Source organism: Diceros bicornis, chromosome 10 (assembly GCF_020826845.1).
Source record: "Diceros bicornis minor isolate mBicDic1 chromosome 10, mDicBic1.mat.cur, whole genome shotgun sequence".
Classification (NCBI taxonomy): Eukaryota; Metazoa; Chordata; class Mammalia; order Perissodactyla; family Rhinocerotidae; genus Diceros; species Diceros bicornis.
In genome coordinates this window covers 84407030-84431618 of record NC_080749.1, presented here as the reverse complement: position 1 = coordinate 84431618, position 24589 = coordinate 84407030, and the positions used below count along the sequence as shown (strand labels likewise).

Below are 24589 nucleotides of genomic sequence, written 5' to 3'. Positions count from 1 at the left end.
AGTGATTTAATGAAAATTCAGGAGGCAGACCAGAAAGGGCTTTATGAATGATTGGTTGAAGGAGGCAAGAGGAATTAAAGATAACTCACATATTTCATGTTCGGGTGAGACACGGTAGACTATGCCATCAAGTGAAACAGAGAACACCAGTAAGGAGAAGTTTTTGAGTGGTTGGGGTAGTGGAGGAAGATGATGGAATTGACCTGACACCTGAATGTGCAGAGAAGTTTAGCAGGCAGTCAAATATTTGACTGTGAAGCTTGGGGGAAAGATCTCTATTGAAGGTAGAGGTTAAAACCATGAACTCCCATCTTCGGACATTAGGAAGTCCTTCCTTATTAATAACTTTCTCTTTGGTCACTATAAATCTTGCTTAGTTTTACCTCGTTCTCAAAATGTGGTCCATGGACTACCACCACTCCATTCTACCATTAGAGTTACACGGGGTGCCTGTTCATAAAGTCAGAATCTCTGATGGACCCAAGAACGCTTTCCCCCACACTGAAGTTTGAGAAGCACAACCTTAAGTTATTCAGAGTACCTCATCTCAATTCCATATAAAAGCTCTTCTAATATTTGAAGCAATTATTATATCCTCTTCTCTGAGTATTTTCTAGGGTAAATATAACAAGCCAACATAGTGAGTAACTCCTTTTCTACCCTGATCCTTCTACATAATGGCTCCTCTTATTCTAAGTTTATAAAATACAGATACACAAAAATAAAATAAAAACCACTTATATTCCTATCACTCAGAGCTAACCCCTGTTAATATTTTTGCTGTAGATCTGGGTGTTTTTAAGGGAGCATATATACAATCAATTTTTATAATACACTGTCATGGAATCTATTTTACCTTTTGAATCCATCACACCATTAATAGTCTTCTTTAATGGTTTTAACGGCTGCATAATAGTAAAAATTACATAATTTGTTTAATAAATTCCTTATTATTGGATATTCAGGTTTTCAAATTTGCCTACTACAAGAAAGCTACAGTGATCATCCTTTTACCCAACTCTTTAGTTAAATCCATAAAAATTCACATTCTCATAGTTAAAACCAACATTGGTTTTTTTCCCACCTAAAAAAATCTCTGTAAATTTCAAAAGTAAAATAAGGTGTCTCATTATTGTTTCAGATTGATTTTCTTCCTTTACTAGTTAGGCTGAATTTGTTTTTTCTTGTTCATTGATCAAATCACAATGATCTTGGATTTGACAATTTTATTGCATTTTTCTAATATTAAAGACTGACAGTAAAAAAATAACAGCTATCAGAATTATGAGAGAAAATTATGTGAAAACCGTATGAGGTATGTGTCAAGGACTTGGATGAGCAAGTGACAAAACTCCGCAATTAGGAATAAAAAGAACAAAAAACTATACAAATGGGAACAGATATTAGCTTTCCTAAAACTCAACTATCATGTCATTCTGCTTTTAAAAGTCTTAAGTGCTAGAGGACTGCCTGATAAGAATGACCAATTGAACATGTGCATATAATTTAGCTCCTTCCCGAATCTCCAATTAAACTTCATGAAATTGATTTTGTTTTTAGAGACATAATCACATGAGCACAGGAGATGGGAAAAGAGATAATAGTAAGAGTTTTGGAGGCTAGAAAGCAGATGGATGAATGGTAATGACCTTGTAAGACCTCAGAAGGCCAACTCATGAGGTGGAGGCAGGGAAAGCCTGACTGCACCACAAAAATCCTGACGAGGCTTAGGACCTAAGGCACCCTGGAGGATACAGTGAAAGTAGAGGCTGAAAATAAGGAAGGCTAGTTGAAGGCTCTTTTAGAAGCATCTGGATCCCCTCCCTCAACTCCCTGTGGAAGAACAACTAATCGACCCTACACTGACAGAAAAATGGAGATCTACCTTCTAGACAGAGGGTCTCCTGACTGCCTAACACCAGGCATTGCTGAAGGTGGGGTACTAAACCCCAGTTCTCTTCTCTCACTTGGCTCCCAGGCCTTTACCCTATATGCAGGGGATTAGTAAAGCTTTCTCTGGGGAATCTGACCAATGCCAAGGGGAAGAGGAAAGACTCAAATGATACTGACATTGGGAATGCCACCTCCAGCGAAGCTCACAACTCACAGATACTAGGCCTCAAACATATCCACAGGGCTTCCAATACAGCTTTTTGGTCCCCTACTTTTAGAACTGAGCAGACAAACCACAAATTTTCAAACATTTGAGGAAAGATTCTAATATGAAAGATAGAGACCAAAACAAATGGAAGGGGAAAAAGCTATACAGAGGAAAATCTATGGGAGGAGAAGAAAACTTAAAACAAAACAAAATCTAATTAATATTTCCAGAGATAAAATATTGCCTTTGTGAAACAATAAACAGGATGCTATACACACAAAAAGGACTATTCAGAGAACAAAAGGAACTCTTGAAAACATGAAAGCAAAATAAAAAATTCAACAGATGGGTTGGAATGTGAAGTTGAAGAAATCATCCAGAGAGCAGAGCAAAAAGACAGACACAAAAGATGAGAAAATTAGAGAAACAGTCCCATAGGTATAACATCCGGATGACAAGGATTCTAGAGAGAAAAGAGAAATAAGTTAGGAAAAAAATCATCAACCAAATAATTTAAAGAAATTGCCCAGAACCAAAGACATGACTTTCCACTATAAAAGAGCCTACTGAACACAAAGCACAATGGATGAAAACTGATCCAAACCAAGGCTCTGATAATGAAATAGTGAAGCACTGTGAACAGAGAGAAGATTTTTATAAGATACCAGAGACACAAAATAAGAAACATTTAGTCTTTTCAAACACCAAGACCAGAAGTTGACTGTGGACCACTGCCTTCGAAATTTGAAAGAAAAATGATTTCTTTACCAAGTCAAACTTGCCCAAGAACCCACTGGAAAACATGATATACTATATCAAGAACACAAGACTGTAGGGGAAGGGATCTCCAGGATGACCTTGTATAACACACTTAGAGGACAAGCAGACCAGACAGGATAGTATGACCCAAGAGACAGACATGTTGAGGGCTGTCATCACCAAGATCCCTGCTGGCACTGTATCTTCTTTTCACAGCGTGCCGAATGCTTGGATGAGCCCAGATTCTTATCTGTGCATGCTTGCCTCGACCAGGTACTGATGAAGTCCTAGCTCTCTCCCCTTCGTTCCTGCAATCGCCTCATCTGAGTACATTTACTTCATCCCCAAATGTATTCCGCTTTGCCTTGCTCCTGAGGGCTGAAGTGGGCCCTGGTGATCTCAGGAGAAAACACAAAGCAGCCCACTCCTTCTGACCACATTCTTGCTTGACGTCCAGTATTTGGCCCACATTTTAGCGCAGTGGTAACCATCTGTGATCAGCCCTGTTTCCCGAGACCCATCCTTGCGACTCCCCTAGGAGAGCTTTTACACTCTTCGGGAAGCTGAAGCTCAACATCTCAGAGCCTCTACTAGGATTATTTTCTCCTGGGAGCCTTCATCTGCAAGAGGCAATATCATACTCTCTTAACTAGCAGATTTATGTTTGCTATTTGGTTTTTATATTAACCACATTTCTCATTCATATATATGCAAATAGCTGTTGATAAAATAAAATATTTGAGGAAAAATACATAAGAACAAAAAATAAGGATGAGAGAATATAACCTTAGAGATAGAATGTTTAAGACAAAGACAAAATGAAAGAATTGTGAATTATATTTAAAATACACAGGAAACAAAAACTACACCATCTTCAAAATTTACTTGTGTGTCCATTTATTTGCTTATCCTATTTTTTAGTTTAAGCATACATCAACACCCTTTCAGATTATCCCTCCCATGCCCCAAAATAAATTTGTGTGATATGAAAAACAGTTATCATATCAGGTTGTCTTTCCTAAGAGATACAAGCCACCCATCAGTTACAATGTAATTATTTCTGAATCATGTCACTACAAACAATTTATTAGTGTTCAACAATACATTTTCCTGTTATGTTACCAAATTAATAATATCATTTCTAAAATTGGGTTAACACCAAGTAAACAGGAATTTTGATATTCTAAGAATGTCTCTGCTCATTCTATGTATATCTCTGTGATAAAAACTAAATTCTCTTGTCTGAAACATATTCCTCGTGGGAGACACAACTTGGGATCTCTCCATGTATTTTATACCTGGGCTAATGTGGCAATCTGTGGCTGGGCTTGAACTGTCATTTGCTGGTTTTCAGCTTCCGTTACGGCTGCATCTCCACTCTGCTGGTTCTCTGCTCCAGATTCCATGGTCATTTAGTCACCTACAATAATATGGGAGAGTGTTACAGGCACTACAGTGCTTTGTGCTTTTGTGACTCTAAAGGCAAATTTTAAGTCAGAAATAGGTATACGGGGTGGTTAGGTCAGCAAATGCACCCAGAAATCTAGTTAAAATGTAAGGAGGCTGAATTATTGTCGAACTTGTCCAAATTTGCTGACTGTGCAAGTTCTAGTCCCTTCAAAAAAGAAAAACACTTTTCCCTTGCCATTTCTTCCCAATGGGATATTATTCCATCTAGAAGTAAGAAGGGAGTCCTCTCCTCTGTGAATCTCCCCTACCAACAAGGGCAGAGGGGTGGCAGCAAAGTTAAAAGTTTTTCAAACTGTTAACAATCAGGTGTGGAGAGAAGGCAGAGAGTAGAAGTGAGCTGATGACAGGTCTATGAGAATCCGGCTTCATGGGACCTCCTAGAAGCGTATTCCCTCCTATTATAGGGAAGAAGCAGAAAAATTATAAGCTACTTCCAGAGGAAATTACTGGTGGTAGGACAAAATCAGCCCAAGTCTGAAGAGCCCAAGTTGTGGGGTATCAAGGTAGAAAGGTGCGATAAATAGCCACAGAGCCAAATTAGAGGCCCCAAACAATGAAAATGTCAGTGCTCTCACTCCTTACCCTATGGATAGTATGCAATGTTACACACACGCACACACATGAAATAAAACGTCTTAAAAAATGCTTAATTGCAAAATTCTAGATAAGTTAATCAAGACTGATCTTTTTTACTTTTGGACTCTGCTTTGCTAATGGCTTAGTATACCTGTTGGGTAATCTGCACTGGATGGCAGCAAAAGTGGAGAGCAATTCCTGGCAGCAGCAGCTACATGAGGTTAGAGAAATTTCAGTAACCGGGGAAGTGATCGTATCTAAAAGATTCACAATAAAAGGTAACACATCTTCCTTTTGTACTACACTGTTATCATTCAGTGCCTAGCATATTACCTGTCAAAAATGAATTTATTAATAGTGAGGACTACCTATAGTGATTCCATAAATAACACAAAAACCTCAATGCTCTTCCAGAATTACATTTATTTTTTAACTCTGAAATTGATAATCAAAATAGTCACTGATGCTTATGTGATTATTACATGCCATCAGAATGTATCACATACTAATACATTTTGCCATGATTCACAGGGTTCTATAAAAAGAAAGTGCTTTACAAGTGACAGTTAAAAATGGAAATGAAAATATCTCTGTGGAAATGAATATAAATAATTTAGAAATACAGAATCCACAAAACAGATGACAAAGGAAAAGATCACAGACTTGACTACATAATTATTTAAAACATTCATGACAAAAGCCACCAAGACAATAACATAGGGAGAAAATATCTGCCACATATAATCAATACAATAACATCCAGAATACAGGGAAACTACTAGTCAATAAGAAACTCTTATTATTGACTAGTTCACAAAGATATATGTTCAAGGATATTCACTGCAGAATTTCTTTACAATAGCAAAAAACTGGAAACAAGTATCTATCATTAGGAGAACCATTCAAGAAATTATAACAATGAAAAAGAATGAAGTCTGTCTATAATGTAATGACATATAAAGCTTCTCAAGACAGAGTGAAATTGTGAGTCACAGAACATACTGTAAAATAGAACCCCATTTATGTTAAAAACAAGTAAAACAAATTCTTGTAAAGGTGTATGCATGGAAAAAGGTGTGGGAAGTAAACTATAAGTGATAGCTCCGAGAAGAGGGAGATATGGTAGAACCGTATAGAATGATGACTTTCACTTTTTACTTTTTACAAACTTTAGTATTTTAATATTAATATTTTTCTTCCCGTGAGCATGGACTCAGGATTACTTGTACAATTAAAAAATTTTTAATACCAGAAGTCATGGATAACATTTTGAAACTATGAACCAAAAACTATATTTCAATCATGATTTTGAGATACCTGTTGACAAAAATTTTTTAAATCCCAGACACTTTTTATGAGATTACTATTTTTGTTAAAATATTGCCTAAACTGTTTACCCTACATTTCCAAACAGTAATAACTATTTTTAAAAATTATCAAATAACCTTTATTATAACGTGATAATTCACTGAGTTGCATACTTATAATCTGTGATCTTTTAAACTAAAATATTTCAGAAAGACATCAAAAGTAACAGAAAGCAACATCAACAACAAAACAGTTTACGTATCCTAAATGTTGTCCATAGTTTTCGTCTGCAAGAAAATGGCATGTGAAAGCAAAAAATCTAATCTTAATAACAGTAAGTAAATAAATCCATTTGAGGACAGTACTGAGTCAAGCTAAATAAGAGCAGAAATCCATAAACTTTTCTCTATCTACTCCCCTAAGTCAGCATTTTCATGAGAATGAAGATAAAACACAAACTTATCATCATAATACTTTCTTTATAGAAAGAGTATACGCAACCATTTTTAAAAGACTTTATCGCAAGCCACGTTTTTCACACCTACGCTGTCGTCCATATGGTTTCACTCTGCCATCTAACTATGTCATCCATATGGTCTCACCCTGCCATCTGATTAAAGCCATCTAAGGCACAGATCTCTCTCTTTTGTTTTTGTTTACTCTAAAACACATCAGAGCTACTGAATTTTTTCTGACATTTAATGTAAAGGGCATGATTCCAACTTTCTGTTTCGGAAAATAAAATATTTATGACTATATTATAATAAAGGAACAAAACCCATTAGCTAACATAAGTAATTACAGCTACAAAGACATATTCAAAACAGGAAGGTGATTTGCATCTTTCTTCCCTCCCCAACTAGATAATATTCTTTCTACTTAAAAAAAAGTGTGATTTTCCAAAGGATAGGATCTCCATGTAAACTGTCAGTGTTTTATTATCATTTCATTCAGGCAGACTACCAATCCTTTTTCAGAGGAGGGGACAGCGTTCTTAATTTTTATAACTCTTAGCTTGAGTAGGTATCAACCACTTGGGCAACAGTACAATTACTGTCTTTCATCAGAAAATTCAGGCCTTTTTCAAAGTGCAGGAGAGAATTATTTAAGGAAGAACAATTTGTTTCAGATGAGAAACTCACTTCAACTAAAACAGATACTATTCTTCTGGTTTTCACTGCGAAGGTACTAAAATGAAACAGCAGCCTCCTGACCATATTAAATAGCATTTAAAGTGGGTGCATTCACTTTGGACTTTGAAATCTTTCACTCTTTTTCGTTCATATCTTCAGGTGGGGAGAGAAGAGATGCTATGGTATCACGTGTACAATCTTCAATTTTTCTATTAACCCAGGAGCAGTACAGCCAGCAATGCAGTATCCAGATACATGATCAGTAAATAGAGCCAATATGTGAGTTCCCGAAGTTGTTTGAAGAAAGGAGATTCCTAATTCATTACACAAATAAATGCTTTTCAAGAATGCAAGAACAACAACAAAAAAGACTAAATAATACTATAAAATAAGAAAAAGATTAGGTACATATGAACTCAGAAAATGTTGTATAAATATTAGGCCTGGAACATTAGAAACAGAATGGATCTTAGAAATCGCTGAAAATCTAATATTAGCTTGACAGTATTGTGATTCTTGTTCTTCCAGTAATTCTGAATTTTAAAATTTATTTGGGATTGATCTTTAAGATTTGGGGATTTTCATGATTTATCCCTAAAAATTAACATAATCCTTTGGAAACCATGAATTTATAAAAAATTTCAAAATAGTGGCAGGCCTCCGGGCCAGCCCTGTGGCGTAGCGGTTAAGTGCGCGCGCTCCACTGCTGGCGGCTCCGGTTTGGATTCCGGGCGCACACGGATCCACCGCTTGTCAGGCCATGCTGTGGCGGCGTCCCATATAAAGTGGAGCAAGATGGGCACGGATGTTAGCTCAGAGCCGGTCTTCCTCAGCAAAAAAAGAGGAGGATTGGCATGGATGTTAGCTCAAGGCTGATCTTCCTCACACACACACACAAAAAATAGTGGCATGTCTAAAAGAAACAAAATTTTAAAAACCAATTCACAAAGATAAACACCATTTTGCTATAATCGTCATTAGAATTCTACCTCTTAATGTGAAACATAAAAAGCAAAGTGATTCTGTAGTATTATTCACCCAATCTTGGGAGAAACAAAGGATGCTGCTGTAAGTAGTTGGGAAAGGGAGCCTAACACTTGATGGAAAATGAGATCTGTCATCAAGTGGTCGCTGGACAAATTAAACTTTTTGTTTTCCAGTTTCCTCATCTGTAAAAACAAGGGAGATGGATTAAAAGATCTCTTCCAACTTTAAATGCTCTGATTCTAGGAACTGACACCACAAGCTGCAAGTACAAACACATAATTATGCAGGCTACTTAATAAAATAATATATATGGTAAAAGACAGATTGACTAAGTATTAAGAATAGGTCACCTAGCCTCTTGATCTTGGCCAAATCAGAAATATTATCATTCATTTATATATATATATTCATTTATATATATATATATATATCATGAAAATACAACTGGAGATAATGAGTACTTTTTTTTTTGTGAGGAAGATCAGCCCTGAGCTAACATCTGTTGCCAATCCTCCTCCTTTTTTTTCCCTTTTTCTCCCCAAAGCCCCAGTAGATAGTTGTAATGTCACAGCTGCACATCCTTCTTAGTTGCTGTATGTGGGACGCCACCTCAGCATGGCCGGACAAGCGGTGTGTCGGTGTGCGCCCAGGATCTGAACCTGGGCTGCCAGTAGCAGAGTGTGCGCACTTAACTGCTAAGCCATGGGGCCGGCCCCATGAGCAGTACTTTTAAAAGCATTCTCTGTTTCACATGGCGGACAGTGTCTCTTTTACTCATTATGTTACGCTGGTCATAACTGTTGCTATAGTTAAGTACTTTAATCATCCCTTTTCTTAATTTTCAAAGAGGATAAAGCAGTTTTTCCATCTTAGAAAGCTTCAAGAAATTTATCTGACTAGGGGTATATCACTTTTGTACTCTTTACACAGTGAAAATAATAGATATTTAAAAGTCTAAAATGTAGTTTAAATAAACGTCCCAGAAGTGTGTCAAATGAGTGCTTCCATGACATTCAAAAGAGAATATGTTCTGCGATAGTCAAGACAGTGGTGGACTTCCAAAGAGGCATTGAGGATGAATACAGTATTGATAAATTTGAGGAAGGAAGATAACTTTTTTGATAAGAAAAATGGTGTGAGCAAAAGCTTAAATCAGCGTAAGCCTTTAGAGAAATGAGTGAGTCAGTGGCTGGTGTCAGATTTTGTATAGAAGCAAGGAGAGAAGACAAATGAGAACACAGAACAGTCTCTCCAAAGCAGTCAGGAACCGCTAGGGCAAAATAAGAACGTGAGAATGATGTCCCTTTTTATTTTTTCTCCCCAAAGCCCCAGTACATAGTTGTCTATCATAGTTGTAGAGTTGTAGCTCTTCTATGTGGGACGCCACCTCAGCATGGCTTGACGAGCGGTGAGGAGGGCTGCACCCAGGATCCGAACCAGCGAACCCTGGGCCACCAAAGCAGAATGCATGAACTTAACCGCTACGCCACCGGGCTGGCCCCGAGAATGATGTCTCTTAAAGTAAGTAATTGGGTTTAAAGTTTTTATATTGCAATGGATTTTACTTCTACTATATAGAGTAATATATCCTGAGGGAATTCACAAGTGAACACTTCACTTTTCTAAAACCAACAATATCTTCAATTTTAACAATTTACGTTATATACATTATACTTGTATTACAGCATCATGTCTGAGCACTGATATGTCAGACACTGTTCAAGTTACTAGGGATAAAGAAATAAACAAAATAAAATTTTAAAACTTTGCCTTTGTGGAACTTATATTCTAGTGTGTGGAGCAGGGGAGGGAAAGTAAACAAGTAAAAAGTATAACAAATCAGATGGTGAGACATGTTGTGTAAAAAATAAAGTTGGGAGGGATGCAGGAGGGATTTTCAAGACTATAAAAGCTGACCAGTGAAACTCTCACTGATAAGTAGCACTTAAATTCACCTACTCAGCACCTATACAGGACTCTACCAAATCAGGGACAAATTTCTGGCAGCACTATTTCCGACTCATCTGCCTCTACCAAATTAACTAAAGCTCATCAAACAAGAAAGCAAGCCCATATTGTCACTTTTGCTAAAAATCACTAAGCAAAAGGAAAGAATGTTGCAGAATTTCACCTTGTTCTTTTTCCTAAAATATTTTGACCTTTAAGAAGTGCCCTAGTCCCTACGATCCTAAACATTCTAGTTCAAGTTTATGAAAAATAAACCCATCTCCCCTATAACCTGGTTTATTTTTTAATCCCTTAAATCTATGACAAATATAATCCAGTTGACAATGAAAGGTAAGTATTCAGAGAAATGAACTGTGAATTTTGACTCTGAAGAGAAATAATGCGTTTGTAAATAATGGAACATATGAATACATGCTGTGATTTTTTTAAAAATGCAAATGACCTTAATTATAAACGAGGGAAAAACGTTCCCCTGCACCCCAGCAAGGGGGTGACTCCTCCCGAACTCTCACAAATTCAAAAGTCCGGGACTTTAAGGAAATCATATAAGCAGCAGTCTGAAGTCTCCAAGGTAACCACAGCAAAAGGCACATTTGGACACACGATTTCAAAACTAAATGACTATTCTGTTGTCATAGTCAAATGTATTACTAAAACTACTTTGCAGAAGTATACCCAGAAACACCTATGGACGATACATAATACTTTCTACATATCTATTTTGTACCTGTTATTTAGTTATTATAACTGAAACCCTTGTTAACACATTCTCAACACCTTTGGGACATGTTGACTAATTTTCTAAAGTATTATGATGAATTTACTAAAGAAAGTGGCAAAATGTTCAGGTGCTACAGAACAGACTCTAGCTTTCCAGGAATCAATGACTATGTTGCACTATTTCTTTTCCTCCACCTTTTTTTCCTGTTATTAACCTTGAAATACTCGTCATTAATCTTTTTCATATGTTCAATCTAGCAGAACTGAGATGTACGCAATCAATACTGGAAATTTAGCAATGTTCCAGGTTTCTGATGCTAATAAGTCTTTTGTATTACATACAGTTTATCTTCTCTGAAACCAGATAGGAAAATAGCATATTCAAATGTTGTATGTGTACACATACATGTGTGTAGATGTATGCATACATCTGTATGCATATGTATATACATGTACACCCATCCAACTCAACACACACATCAACTATAAAAACTTTACTAGATGAGACTGATCACACCCTAACAAAATGAGGTTATATACATTTTTAGGAAGAGTTAAAACGGGCAATGTGATAAACTAAAATAAATTGGTGTCTTTATCAAGCTAAGTGAATTCTGACATAGTTTTCAGAAACAGTTTTCTCTGTGCTCCTATCAGGGTCTTTCTCCTTTAACTGGAGAACAAATCCATACTTCAGCCTCTAATCTGGATATCAGAGGAAGGCAAGAGAAGCTGTATATGAAGTTAATTCTGTGTGATTTGAATTTGATGAGATTTAATCATTTACAAGACAGAAATAAAAGCTTGAAAATTTGTTTATATATTTTAATGAATTCTTTGTATTAATAGTAAATACCAGTATAACCTGATCACTACTACCAAAAAGAAGGCAGCACACAGCAATGGGGGTCGGTCTTTCCAATGCTATTTAATAAAATCAGTTCCCTAATGATTTGTTTATTGGATTGAACTGAGATAAACTGCTTGAAGTTCAGTATTTTTATTTTATGATTTATTGTAGTTTTGTGATTACCAGAGTATTTGAATGCTATTTTTAACAAGTAATTCTTAACTGTGTAGCACGCACTATGAGAAAGATATGTCCTCAAAGGAAGTTACTTAACAGAAGTGAATTAGAAAAATGTTATTTGATTTACAGAAATGTACTGCATAATTTAAGATAGCCATCTTAGGACAGGTGACTAATTCTATAGCACCTTTCAATAAGAAAGCTTTAGTGCTTTCTCGAATCAAAGTTATTATTTTTTAAGCATTGGCAAAATTTATCTGTCTTGTTTTCCTTTAGGCTAAGATTACTCATGGTTCTGAAAACAAGCTTTCACGTTTCTGGTCACCAAGAGACAAACAGTGTTGCTTAGCACAGCAGCAACCATGACTGTGCATTATTTTAGATAATAACATTTTATCCCATCTCTTCCCATGCTCCTTACTTTCCAAACACCCACCTAATATTATGTTTACAGCTTTACACCTTAAGTCTTTCAAAGAAGTGATCCTATATAGACATCTATATATGAAATATATAAATAAATTTTTAGAGCTGGAATTTTTTTAAAGGAAAAAAGGATTATACACCTCCTACACACAGTTACTTTTAGAAAAGCAATTTTTGTGTTGACTAAAGAGTGAAACAATCTTCAAGTGAGGTTCTGCTTCACAAACTAGCTGAATGCTGAAACTGGAAGGACCCACAAAAGTTATGCCCTCAAATTAAATATTTATAGCCTATTATTCCATTTACTCACACAAAAACTATGTGAAAATCACTACATTCAAATGGAAAATGAATGTTCAAGTGTTTTTTAAAAATAAGTTTATAAAGTTAACATTTATATTTTGACAGTTCTGTTTTGAAATAAATTTTGAAATGCTATTCTTGGTGAATTATTTACAAATTAGACATGGAAGAGTAAAAATTCAGTTTTCCTGAAGTGAGACTGCACATGTTATAGTAGGAGTCATAAGACAGGAATTCTGGTTTTAGCTCTGACTTCACAGATGGAGAACTAGAGATGTAAGAGATTTGTGAGGAATTTACAAGACTGTTCAGGGCTATACCACATAGCCTCCAATGGTATAAAAAGTGAAGAATTCTTTGTATATTTGGCAGTGGAACTGCATGGACTATTAAGCAACAACATACTAATCATTTTAATTATGTTTCGCTAAGTAGAAAAAACCTAAGCACTCAAGGCACCAAGGAGACATTGGACTATATTTAAAAATTAGCCATAGTTAATGGACAAAGCTGATAAATGACATGCAGACAACAGCAAAGACTTTATGTACAGTTTTGATAAAAGAATCACTTCAGGTTTAGCTATCTTTATCTTTAATCCTGAAAGAATCAACATCAAGCCCAATCTTTCAGGTAGCTGTACTATTTTTACCAAGTTGGTACTGATTTTTGTTAGGGTCCTTTTGATTAATACAATCTCATGCTATTTCTCATGTTTCAGAGGCAGGAAGTATTAGTAAAGCATCAGAGTTAATGAAAATATTCTTTTTAAGCTATGGAAAATGAACCTAATTTCCTTGGCTTTTAAAAAATAAATCTGTAATTTCAGTAAGTTTTAATTGTCTAAAGGATATATGTCTGCTTCCTTTAATCTGTGAAACTCTAAAGGGGAATTGCTTAAAAGCCTTCCTGCCTTTCAAATTCATGACCCTTCAAGAGGGAATCATTACTTAAACAAATTTTCTGTGCCTATTACATAATAAGCGTTCTGCCGAAAACTATGAGGACTGTAGTTGAAAGCAGACAAGAACAGGAGTCTCTCAAAGAGCTTACAAGCTAATCAGAGATAAGTATGTACTCTATATGAAAGAGCTGGGGCAAGTATAAACTAATCCTTATGACCAGTTTATCTATGAATTCCCTCCAAACAAGTACTTAATAACAACGATCTGAAACCATAAACTTCTCTTTCGAAATGATAGGAATACAATGAATTACGGAAAAAAGGAAAACATGAGCTGGCCATTTATGGTAATCTCTCTACTGATGCAGATCCCATTAATAAGATAATGAGATCAATATATTTTCTTAAGACCTTGACTAGAATAATTCCTCCAAGTGAACTTTTATAAACCTAAACTACTATTGTTTAGGAACAAAAATTCGAGTAATCATTAATAAAATTAGAACCTTGAAAACTTTCTTCACAGAGATAATGCTACAAAAGAAGATGAAGACTATGCTTTACTGTTATTTCTTGCCCACGGAAAAGGCTCTACCAGCAAGTAAATCATTTAAATTCTCCAAGGTTCAGTTTAGTCATCTGTAAAAAACGAAGGAGTTACTACTCCCTTCTCTTCACAGTAAAAGTTTCTTAAGTGTGAATTCCCCAAATACAGTAGACTTTATAAGTAATACACTATACCCACACAAACATAATAAATTCTCTCATAACAAATAATTCTTAAAGTATAGCACTTCAAATTAAAATGCTTCACTGAAAGTTGTTATTTCTTGATTTTTATCTTTGCTTCTTTTCATCAGGCATTCCAACTAAGCAATTTGGACACAGAATAAAGAGAAGACCAGAGGAGGTGGAATGTAACTCCAAATATGCATTAATGGCTTTAGTTATTTTTCATTAAATAATGGTATCCTGTTTGCCTGGGCTTTCAAAGATATTTAGAAAACGTTTCCAACAATAATAATTTATGATGTCCAAGATATGACACCAAAGGCACAAGTAACAAAAGAAAAAAGATGAACTGGAAATTATGAAAATTAAAAACTTTTGTGCCTCAAAGGGCACCATCAAGAAAGCCAAAAAATCCACAGAATGGGAGAAAATTTTGTAAATTGTCTGTTAAGAGACTTAAGTAACTAGAATAAAGAACTATTACAACTCAATAATAAAAAGACAAATAACCCAATTTAAAAATGAGCAAAGGATCTGAACAGACATTTCTTCAAGAAGAAATACAAATGGCCAATAAATGCATGAAAAGATGCTAGACACCATTACTCACTAGGGAAATGCAAATCAAAACTATAATGAGACACCACTTTGCACCCGCTAAGATAGCTATAATGAAAAACAATAAGTATTGGTGAGGATATGGAGAAATCAGAACCCTCATACACTGCTGGTAGGAATGTAAAAAGGTACAGTAGCTTTGGCAAACAGTTTGGCAGTTCCTCAAATGGTTAAACATAGTTACCATATAATCCAGCAACTCCACTCCTAGGTATATACCCAAGAGGAATGAAAACACACGCAATAAATGAATGTTCATGACAGCGTTATTCATAATAGCCAAAAAGCCCAAACATCCATGAATCCATGCATAAAATGTATATCCATAAAATGTAATATTATTCAGCACTAAAAAGCATGAAGTGCTGATAGACACTACAACATGGATGAACCTTGACAACATTATGCTAAGTAAAAGAAGCTCATCATAATGGACAACATACCGTACGAGTTCATTTCTATGCAATGTCCAGAAGAGGCAAATCTACAGAGACAGAAAGAAGATTAGTGGTTGCCTAGGGCTGGGGTATGGAGAGACTGAGGGGTGATGGCTAAGGGATGTGTGGTTTCTTTCTGGGGTAATGAAAATGTCCTAAAACTGATTGTGGTATAGATGCACAACCTTGTGAACATGTTAAGACCACTGAACTGTACACTTGAAATTGGTGGATTGTATGGTATGTGAATTAGTTTAATAAAGCTGTTAAAAAAAGAATCTATGATGTCCAATTTTTAAACTGCAAAATAATCTGCCACAAAGGAGAGAGGATTAGAAGTCAGGAAATCTACATTTCAACCCAATTTAGCATGTCGTTACCCAGTTTTTAGCGTCCCTTCTCTTACATGAAATTTAAAGCCTCCTGTCTCACACTCAGGGTTCCTCAGAATGTAGATTTGGTTAAAGTAACACTTTCTTCACCAACTTGTGAGCATATCAAGGTCATTCTACTTCCATATCTTCATTTCTGTTGTCCATGCCACTGCCTAGAATACGTTCCCTTCAATCTCTAGCTATCCAAGTCCTTCAGTATTCCATTTAACTTCTACCTTTCTCACAACTTTTCCTCACTAAACTCCTTCTCTTCTAAACTCTATAGCCTTTCAAAACAGTAGTGAGACCTGATATTCTGCCACGTATAAATCATTCTTTCTTATACTATTTTCATCATCTCCACTATTCTGTACATTCCTTGAGGGCAGGAGCCACATATTCAGGCTTTATTATTTATAGCAACTAGAACAATGCTTCATTTTATATGTATAAAAATACCTAACAATAAATTTTCTTGTGATTATTTCACCAACTATAAAAAAGTTGATGGTCAATATGATTATTTCACCAACTATAAAACAGCTGATGGTCAATAAATGTTCACTGAATAAATGACTAGATTGATAAATGGGAGTAAGTAAAACCAAGATATTACTATTATTGGTCACAGCAAACAATAAAGCTGCTACTGATACTTTTAAGAAAATGATATCCCTTTAAAGTAAAAATAGTTCAGAACAAGCAATAATTTTCCCTTCAGTGATGAAAAACAAGATATTTCGGAGTCTCCTATTGCCAATCACTTATACAAATAGGGATAACAACCCTCAAAAATAATGGCTATTCAGCTTTGGCTAAATTACAAACATTTTTAGTTACATACATATTGCCATATAACAAGAAACTCACATGTAGATAACCAGCTCACAAGGAACACACTTAAAATTGAGGAAAAATCTATCTTAGTTTCAGAGAAGATTGACTAATCTTTGGGAAAAACATTTTCTATTACCATTGGTGTTAAGTCAACTTTCAGACCCACCCTCCACTCCTACACTAAGGTCATTACTTAGCTATTTTAGCTTCCCACTTAATTCTCTCGTCCAACAAAATATCAGTCTTTACTTCTCTCCTTTTGGAAAAAACTCACCATCGATCCCATCAGACTTCTTACTCTCCAAACCTTGCCCCTTGTTAGATTATTCAGAGATCCTAGATTAATCCAACAGCAGGAAGAATTTGCTCAGATAGCCCATCTCATTTACGATAAACTCCTTGATTACCTTACCTCAACACTGAGAAAAAGCAACTCAGGCATTTAAAAGTTTATCAAGGAGTACTACCGTTTTTTTTTTAGGTTGAGATTCATTAACTAGCCTCAATAATTGATTAAATATATAGTTAAAGGTAATTTTTCATCACTGGAGATGTAAAAGACTTGTCTTCTACTTATCTGTTGGAATAAACACCAGAATATGAATGATTAATCCTTTTTTTCCCTTCTTTTGGTAACTGAGAAGACAAGTGAGCAAAACTCTGAGTAAAATATAACAAAACATCTTTACAGGGCCACTTCTGGCAGAGCTAACAACGCAAAACAAAACAAACAGGATGCGAGACAAGAGTGTTTATGTACCAAGGGGAGAGAAGGATTCTGAACGAGAAGAAAAATGAATGGTCCTGGTGGTCTGGTGGTTAAGATTTGGTGCTCGTCGAGGCATGGGTTCGTTTCCAGGTGAGGGAACCACACCACCCAACTGTAGGCTGTCCCCCTGTGGCGGCTGCGTGTTGCTGTGATGCTAACAGCCATGCCACCAGTATTTCAAATACCAGCAGGGTCACCCATGGTGGACAGGTTTCAGCGGAGATCCAGACTAAGACAGACTAGAAAGAAGGACCTGGCCACCCACTTATGGCCATGAAAACCCTGTGAATAGCAGGAATATAGTCTCTCTCTATATACAGCGCCGGAAGGTGAGAGGATGGTGCAAACAGATCAGGCAGCGTTCTGCTCTGCTGTCCACAAGGTTGCTAGGAGTCGGAATCCCACTGGACACCACTAACAAACAAAATTCTCATCCAACTTTCAAATATGTCCCAAAAACCTACATTTACTGATTTGATAATGTAGAATAAGTTTAAAACCATACTTTCTTCTTACAACCTCAGAAAGTTGACCAGGGCTAACCTCTTCTATAATGACTAAGTTAGCATATGTATTAAATTGGCGATTTTCACAGCGTCGGTTTGCTGCTTTAGCTCATGATCTTTTCACCTCCACGCCAAAAGACAATTTACTGATTTCATGATACTGTGAGAAATCACTTAATTCCCTGGTAGCCCACAGATATATTCCAGAAGGAAAATTTTCAGCCTTTTCAGATTTCAGTTATCTACCTCCACCCCCTAAATCTGTAAAGATAAGTGTTTTGTATACATTTTAGTCATTGAGCAGGTAAAAATAGCACATATTAATATTTTATATAAAATACTAGTAAATCATCAAAATAAGACAATATTCTTACATTAAAAACCTTAGCATACATAACTGTCAACTTGAGTATACAAAGAATGAGATGTACCAGAGCAGCTTCATTTAGTGATTTGTTTTCTGAAAGATAAGGGACTTATTTGTGTCCCTGCAGCTGGACTATTAGTTATCATTTTCCTTCTAAGTTTAATCAACTTAAAAAACTAACAGCATGTGTATTTTAAAGATAAATACATTAACAGCAGGTATATTTAAAATGCACTATAGTTAAATGGTGCTTAGAAGAGCCAAAAAAGAAAAAAAAGGAGAGGTACTGAAACTTGTTTTGCATTCTAGTCGAAATGAATATTACTTGGTCCAACTGGCTGACCAAGGACTTCCACAATGAAAAATAAAAAAGAAAAGAAGAGTCATCTAAGCAGTAAAGTCTCAGTAGACAACTGTATTGGTGAAACTCACTATTCAGTTATTAAAAATAAAACATTGATAATTACACTAAGAAATATTAGAAAATCATCAAAGAAAAAGGTGATGAGTATGTAAAAAATAATTAAACGAAGGGAGAAAGCTAAGTACACTAATCAGCATTACTGGATGATAATATCATATGAGAATAGTCTGCTTAAAAAAAAAAGGACTGGACTCCATGTGGTGTTCTTTCTCATTTAGAGAGAAAGAACCATAGAGACTATTTTGGCTGAGATAAGAATAGAAGGAAGTAGTCTGTTCAGGGTTATTAGAACCTCAACAAGAGAGTTAAATTCACTTTAAGAATTAACACTTACATAGCTTACTTGCCTCTTCATGAACATTTCGATCAAGTTACAAAAAACTTTTAAAAACTGGAGCTGAAAAGGTAATGACACAGTTCAAATAACAACTTCCTGTCACAAACTGGTATACCTCATTCAAATGAAATGTCTTTCACCAAAAGAAATAAAGACATAATGACAGCTCCCCTTAGTTTAAAAGGTCATATAAGACCTAAATATAAAATCTGCTCACTAACTGGTTAATAAATACAGGTATACCCATATGATGAAATGCCTCATAACTAAAAAAAAAGAAGAAGCTCTTTATGTACTGATGCAAATCAACTGCTCAGCCATATTAAGTGGAAAAAAAGCAAAACATAAGACAGTATATATGGTATACTAGCATTTGTATAAAAAGTGGGGAGGAGAGTACATACATATTTGCTTGTGTATGGATAGATACCTCTGAAAGGACAAATAAGAAATTGTAACACGAGTGACTGGGGGTGGGGGTACACACGACTTTTTGCTATATTTTATATGTTTTGAATTATGGACTATGTGAACAAATTAATTAAGAAATAAAATTGGAAATATTCTTCCATTACTTCACCAGGTGTGATCTCTTTTTCCTTTGATTGCTTTCTTATGACACATGTTCTGCCTTATTAGTCACTGTGTCCCTAAAAGTTCCTGGAAGGTACAGATAAGACAGGGTAATTCATCTTGGGATTCGCTGCAGCTTCTGCCTAGTCTTTTAAACTTGGTAATAATAATGATGATGAACAATTTAAAAAATAATAAGAAACATTTGTTGAGCACTTATGAAATGCCTGGCATTAAATATGTATTAACTTATTTAATCCCCACATTTCTATGAGGTAGTTATTGTACATTTATGACCAAGGAAAGTGAGGTATGAAGAAACTTGCCCAAGGCTCCATGGCTAGGAAGTTAAAATAAAGCTTAAAAATGAACAGCTATCATTGAGTCCCTAAGGAGCTGCTTTATAATTATGTCACAATCCTATAAAGTAGGTGGTTTAAAATTATTCTAATTTAACATATAAGGAAACTAAGGCTGAGAAAGATTAAGAAATTTCCCGTAGGTAACAAAATTCCTTGAGGGCAGGCATATGACAGTAATGGCAACAGTAGGATTCAAACCCAGGTCTGTGATTCCAAACCCAATGCTCTTTCCACTAACTACATTCCGTCACAGTAAGCGCTAACTCAATACCTGAATTACCACAAACTGTTGTCTCAAGTGATACTGCAGTAGAGATGAGCTCACACATGAGTAAGAAAAAAAAAAGTTCTGCATTTTTTCCATTCTCTGACTATCTACTAGATCCTTAAATTCAGATTTCAGCTCTCACTATTCAATAAAGAAGCCATCACTGGAAGTGACACTATATCAAGATGCTTACAAGACTATCTATGTCACAGGCTGGCTATAAACAAGTTTATATAACCATATCAGATGAGACATTTATGGAATAAATGAAATTATAAATTTCAGTGATACATTGTAAGCATTAAGTTACAAGTAAATAGTTTTTTTCTACTGTGGAAAAAAAGAAAAAAGATTTTTTAAATGAGGCGAAGCGGGGGATACGTACTTGGTTTTACTATAACCACATTATACCCCACAAAACAAAATGCTACCTCTTACAATGAGAGGCAAAATACAGCTGCTTCTCTATGAAGAAATGAATTTCTATTAATCAGATCTAACCAAGAAAACGAATTTCAGAAAACAGAAAAAGGGAGGTACCATTTTACGGATCAGGTTTCTAAGGTTCCTTAGCCTCGTATGTGAAAAAAACAAAAAAATTCAAAATGGGTACCACTAGAGTTTTAAATTCCACAAGAAGTGACCTTTTAACATTTTTTGGTCAATTTGTGTCAAAGATTCATTTGCTTTGTGAATACATGTGTCCATAAAAAGAAAAAAAAGGTTCAAGCAGATTTAACTGTAATTTTTACTGATCCCTGGGAAGGGGCAGAAGTATAATTTAGTACCATGCACCAAGTGAATATTCAAATGTTAATTAATTTAAAAGTTTGAAAAGGTTCACCTGGAATTGCTAAGAATTACAGATTATGAATTTATAAATAAGATAAAATTTAAAAGATCTTTTGGACAAAACTGAAGAAAGAACCCATCAGAATTTTTTTTTTTTAATTTCACAAAGGAAGCGTCATTGCCATATATTCTCTCTAAGGGGAAAAAACATTCTAGTCAACTGATGCTGGCTTGCACAGAATCTTTCTTAAGGAAAAAAAGTCAACAGAGCATCGTCAATACTATAATTTCCTCAGTGTTTGGAAATAAACCCATCTTCCCAATCCTTATGGAAACATTCTCTTTATTACATCTTAATTAAGTTTCTCAGCAATGACAAATTGCTAATTTGGCTTTTTAAAGACTTGCAATACAGTGAAGTAGATTATGCAAAAGTGATTTGGATACAGAGAAAACAGAAAACAGTGCATCTGTTACCAACCAATATTTATTCCTAACAAGAAACTTTGTTATGTATCAATCACAATTTTATCATACTGTGATACGTTAGTATGTTTAAAACAAGTAACCTGTTTACCTTTCGCATCACCTAAAATAACCGTTTTGCTTTCACTTTCCAATCACGAAGCGTGCAGTGAGTGTAAAAGATTCCAATAGCTGGCAACCAAAAGTATCTTTTATGCTAAAGCTTCAGAGGACAGAACTGCCGCGAGCTCAGGCAGATGAAATTCTAACTTCTGGAGAAGGGAAGACAAACTTTACTGGGTCATATCCCAGGTCCTTTGAAAACTGTCTTTTCATCTTGCACGTGTCACTGAGTTTCCGATGTGCCTTGCTCCCAACAGGCAGAGAAAACGCGCCTTGCGGGTCAGACTGCTGTCGGTCTCGGGCCGGGGCTACCTACCGCGTGTGACCCACAGGGACGACCTCAAACGGCCGTCTCCGGAGCCAGCGCTGGCGGTGTGCGCCCGGAGCGGGGGCCGCGGGCACGGCCCGGCGCGGGGCCGAGGCGGACCCGCCGGCGCGGCGGCGGCGGCGCCGGGCGACAGCGCTCCCGCGCCGCCTCGGACGGGACGCGGCGGCCACCGCCTCGCCGACAGGGCTAAAGCGAAACCGTCCGCAGGCGCAGCTTCCCTTTACGAGCTCCGACAGTCTCCTAACGCTGCGCGGACGAGCCTCCTCGGCCTCCTCCCGAGGGCGAGCCCGCGACCACCGGCTGGGACGGGGCGCCGGCCGTCCCGGGGCGGCGGGCGGGCCGGGCCGCGCACAAAGGGTCCGCGCTCCGCGGCGGCCGGGCAGGCGGCGCGGGGCTCGGGGCTCGGGGCTCCGCTCCGCGCCGCGGGAAGCAGGCCCGCGCCCGCCCGCCCCCCGCCGAGCGCCGCCGCTGGCTGCGGGCAGAGCCGCCGCCGTGCCCGGCCGCCGCTGCCCGGCCGCCATTACTCTTTGTTCGGCGGCGGCGCGGCCGCCCGCGCTCCATCTTTGCGGCGGCTCCTGCGAGCGAGGCCGAGCGGGCGGCGCGGGCCCGGCGGCCGGCGCCTGCCTCCGCCTCCTGCTCCTCTTACCGGCGGTACGAGCGCCTCCGTCACTGCTTTCGTTCGCCGCCCGGATCTCGCTGGAGTTTTATTCTCTCCCCCACGTAACACACCGCGTCAAACTACACCTCCGCCGCGTCACTCACCAGCACTCGGCTTCTCCCAGCCGCCGGGCCACAGGCAGCCGCCGCCGCCGCCGACTGAGGAGCCGCAGCCAGGGAGCAGCCAGCGCCGCCCAGTGCCGAGTGCGCAGCGGCCGCGCCCGGAAACAGCCGAGCGCGCCCGGAGAAGCTCGGGCGGCCCCGCCCCGCGCGCCGGAGGCGGGGCTTCCGAAGGCCTTCGGGCGTCTTCGGGCGCCCTCGGGCGCGGCGGGAGGGAGGCGGGGAGGGGAGGCGCGGTCTCTGAGCGCCGCGGCGGCGCTCGGAGGGCGCTGCCCGCCGGCGGAAGTGTGACGGAGGGAGTGGGGCGCGCGCCGCCCGCGGGGAATTCCCGGGGGCGCCGGCGGCTGGACGGAAAGCCCCCGCGGCGGTGAGCGGCTGCGGGGGCGCGGGGGCGCAGGCTGGCGGGAGGGCGGCGGGCGCGGCCGGGTGGGAGGGTCCCCTCCGTGGGCCGCCCGCCCCGAGCACCTGCGGGGATCCCGGCGGCCGGCCCCCTCAGGCGTCGCCCGCGCTCTCCCCACGCAGGTCCCGCGGCGGTGGTCCCCTCTGCTCTCTTCACGGCGCCCCCTCACCGCGTCCTCCCTTCTCCTCACCGGCCCCCCTCCCCGCGCCCCTCTCCCCTCACCGCTCTCCTCCCCTCACCGCGCCCCCCTCTCCTCGCCCCCCACGGCGCCCGGGTCACCACTCACCACCCTCACCCCGCCCCCTTCCCCTCACCGCCCCCCCCACACACACGGCGCCCCGGTCACCACTCACCTCCCTCCTCACCCCGCCCCCTTCCCCTCTCCGCCCCCCCCCCCACGGCGCCCCGGTCACCACTCACCACCCTCACCCCGCCCCCTTCCCCTCACCGCCCCCCCCACACACGGCGCCCCGGTCACCACTCACCTCCCTCCTCACCCCGCCCCCTTCCCCTCACCGCCCCCCCCACACACGGCGCCCGGGTCACCACTCACCTCCCTCCTAACCCCGCCTCCTTCCCCTCACCGCCGCCCCCCACGGCGCCCGGGTCACCACTCACCACCCTCCTCACCCCGCCCCCTTCCCCTCACCGCCCCCCCAAGGGCGCCCCCGTCACAGCTCACCTCCCTCCTGACCCCGCCCCCTTCCCCCTCACCGCCGCCCCCCCACGGCGCCCGGGTCACCACTCACCTCCCTCCTCACCCCGCCCCCTTCCCCTCACCCCGCCTCCTTCCCCTCACCGCCCCCCCCCACACGGCGCCCCGGTCACCACTCACCTCCCTCCTCACCCCGCCCCCTTCCCCTCACCCCGCCCCCTTCCCCTCACCCCGCCCCCTTCCCCTCTCCGCCCCCCCTCCACGGCGCCCCGGTCACCACTCACCTCCCTCACCCCGCCCCCCCCAAGGGCGCCCCCGTCACAGCTCACCTCCCTCCTCACCCCGCCCCCTTCCCCTCACCCCGCCTCCTTCCCCTCACCGGCCCCCCCCCCACACGGCGCCCCGGTCACCGCTCACCTCCCTCCTCACCCCGCCCCCTTCCCCTCTCCTCGCCCCCCACGGTGCCCGGGTCACCGCTCACCTCCCTCCTCACCCCGCCCCCTTCCCCTCACCGCCGCCCCCCATGGCGCCCCCGTCACAGCTCACCTCCCTCCTCACCGCGCCACCCCCGCCCCTCACTGCCCCCTCTCCTCACGGCGCCCCTGTCACCGCTCCCCTCCTCCCTCCTCACCGCCCCCCCTCAGTTCTTAAGTGTGGAATCCTGCCGAGCCGAGCCAGCCTCTGCTTGAGTCCCACGAGGTACGCTCTCCTGGGTGGGCTTGTCCTCTCTGGTGGCTCCGGAGACCCCCTGCCGAGACCG

The 24589-nt window shown here is 40.0% G+C and overlaps 1 protein-coding gene and 1 long non-coding RNA gene across 11 annotated transcripts in view; one reads left to right on the top strand and one right to left on the bottom strand.

Moving 5' to 3' along the window:
• Nucleotides 1-22843, bottom strand: part of CREB1 (cAMP responsive element binding protein 1) — a 62086-nt gene extending 39243 nt beyond the window's left edge. For 4 of the 6 annotated variants that reach the window (XR_009221460.1, XM_058549702.1, XM_058549705.1 and 1 more), the window contains exons 1-2: nucleotides 22644-22753; nucleotides 4159-4280 (exon numbers count right to left, since the gene is read on the bottom strand). Coding sequence is in view for 5 of the 6 variants with exons in the window: in XM_058549702.1 (XP_058405685.1) it covers nucleotides 4159-4272 (114 nt within the window). In the remaining variant the exon portion in view is untranslated. The other 2 variants (XM_058549703.1, XM_058549704.1) reach the window with 2 other exon arrangements.
• A 188-nt stretch (nucleotides 22844-23031) lies between these two features.
• The window catches only part of LOC131411025 (uncharacterized), a 103783-nt gene continuing 102225 nt past the window's right edge, over nucleotides 23032-24589 (top strand). For 2 of the 5 annotated variants that reach the window (XR_009221459.1, XR_009221456.1), the window contains exon 1: nucleotides 23032-23141. This is a non-coding gene — a long non-coding RNA (uncharacterized LOC131411025). The remainder of the gene's footprint in view (nucleotides 23142-24589) is intronic. The other 3 variants (XR_009221455.1, XR_009221457.1, XR_009221458.1) reach the window with 2 other exon arrangements.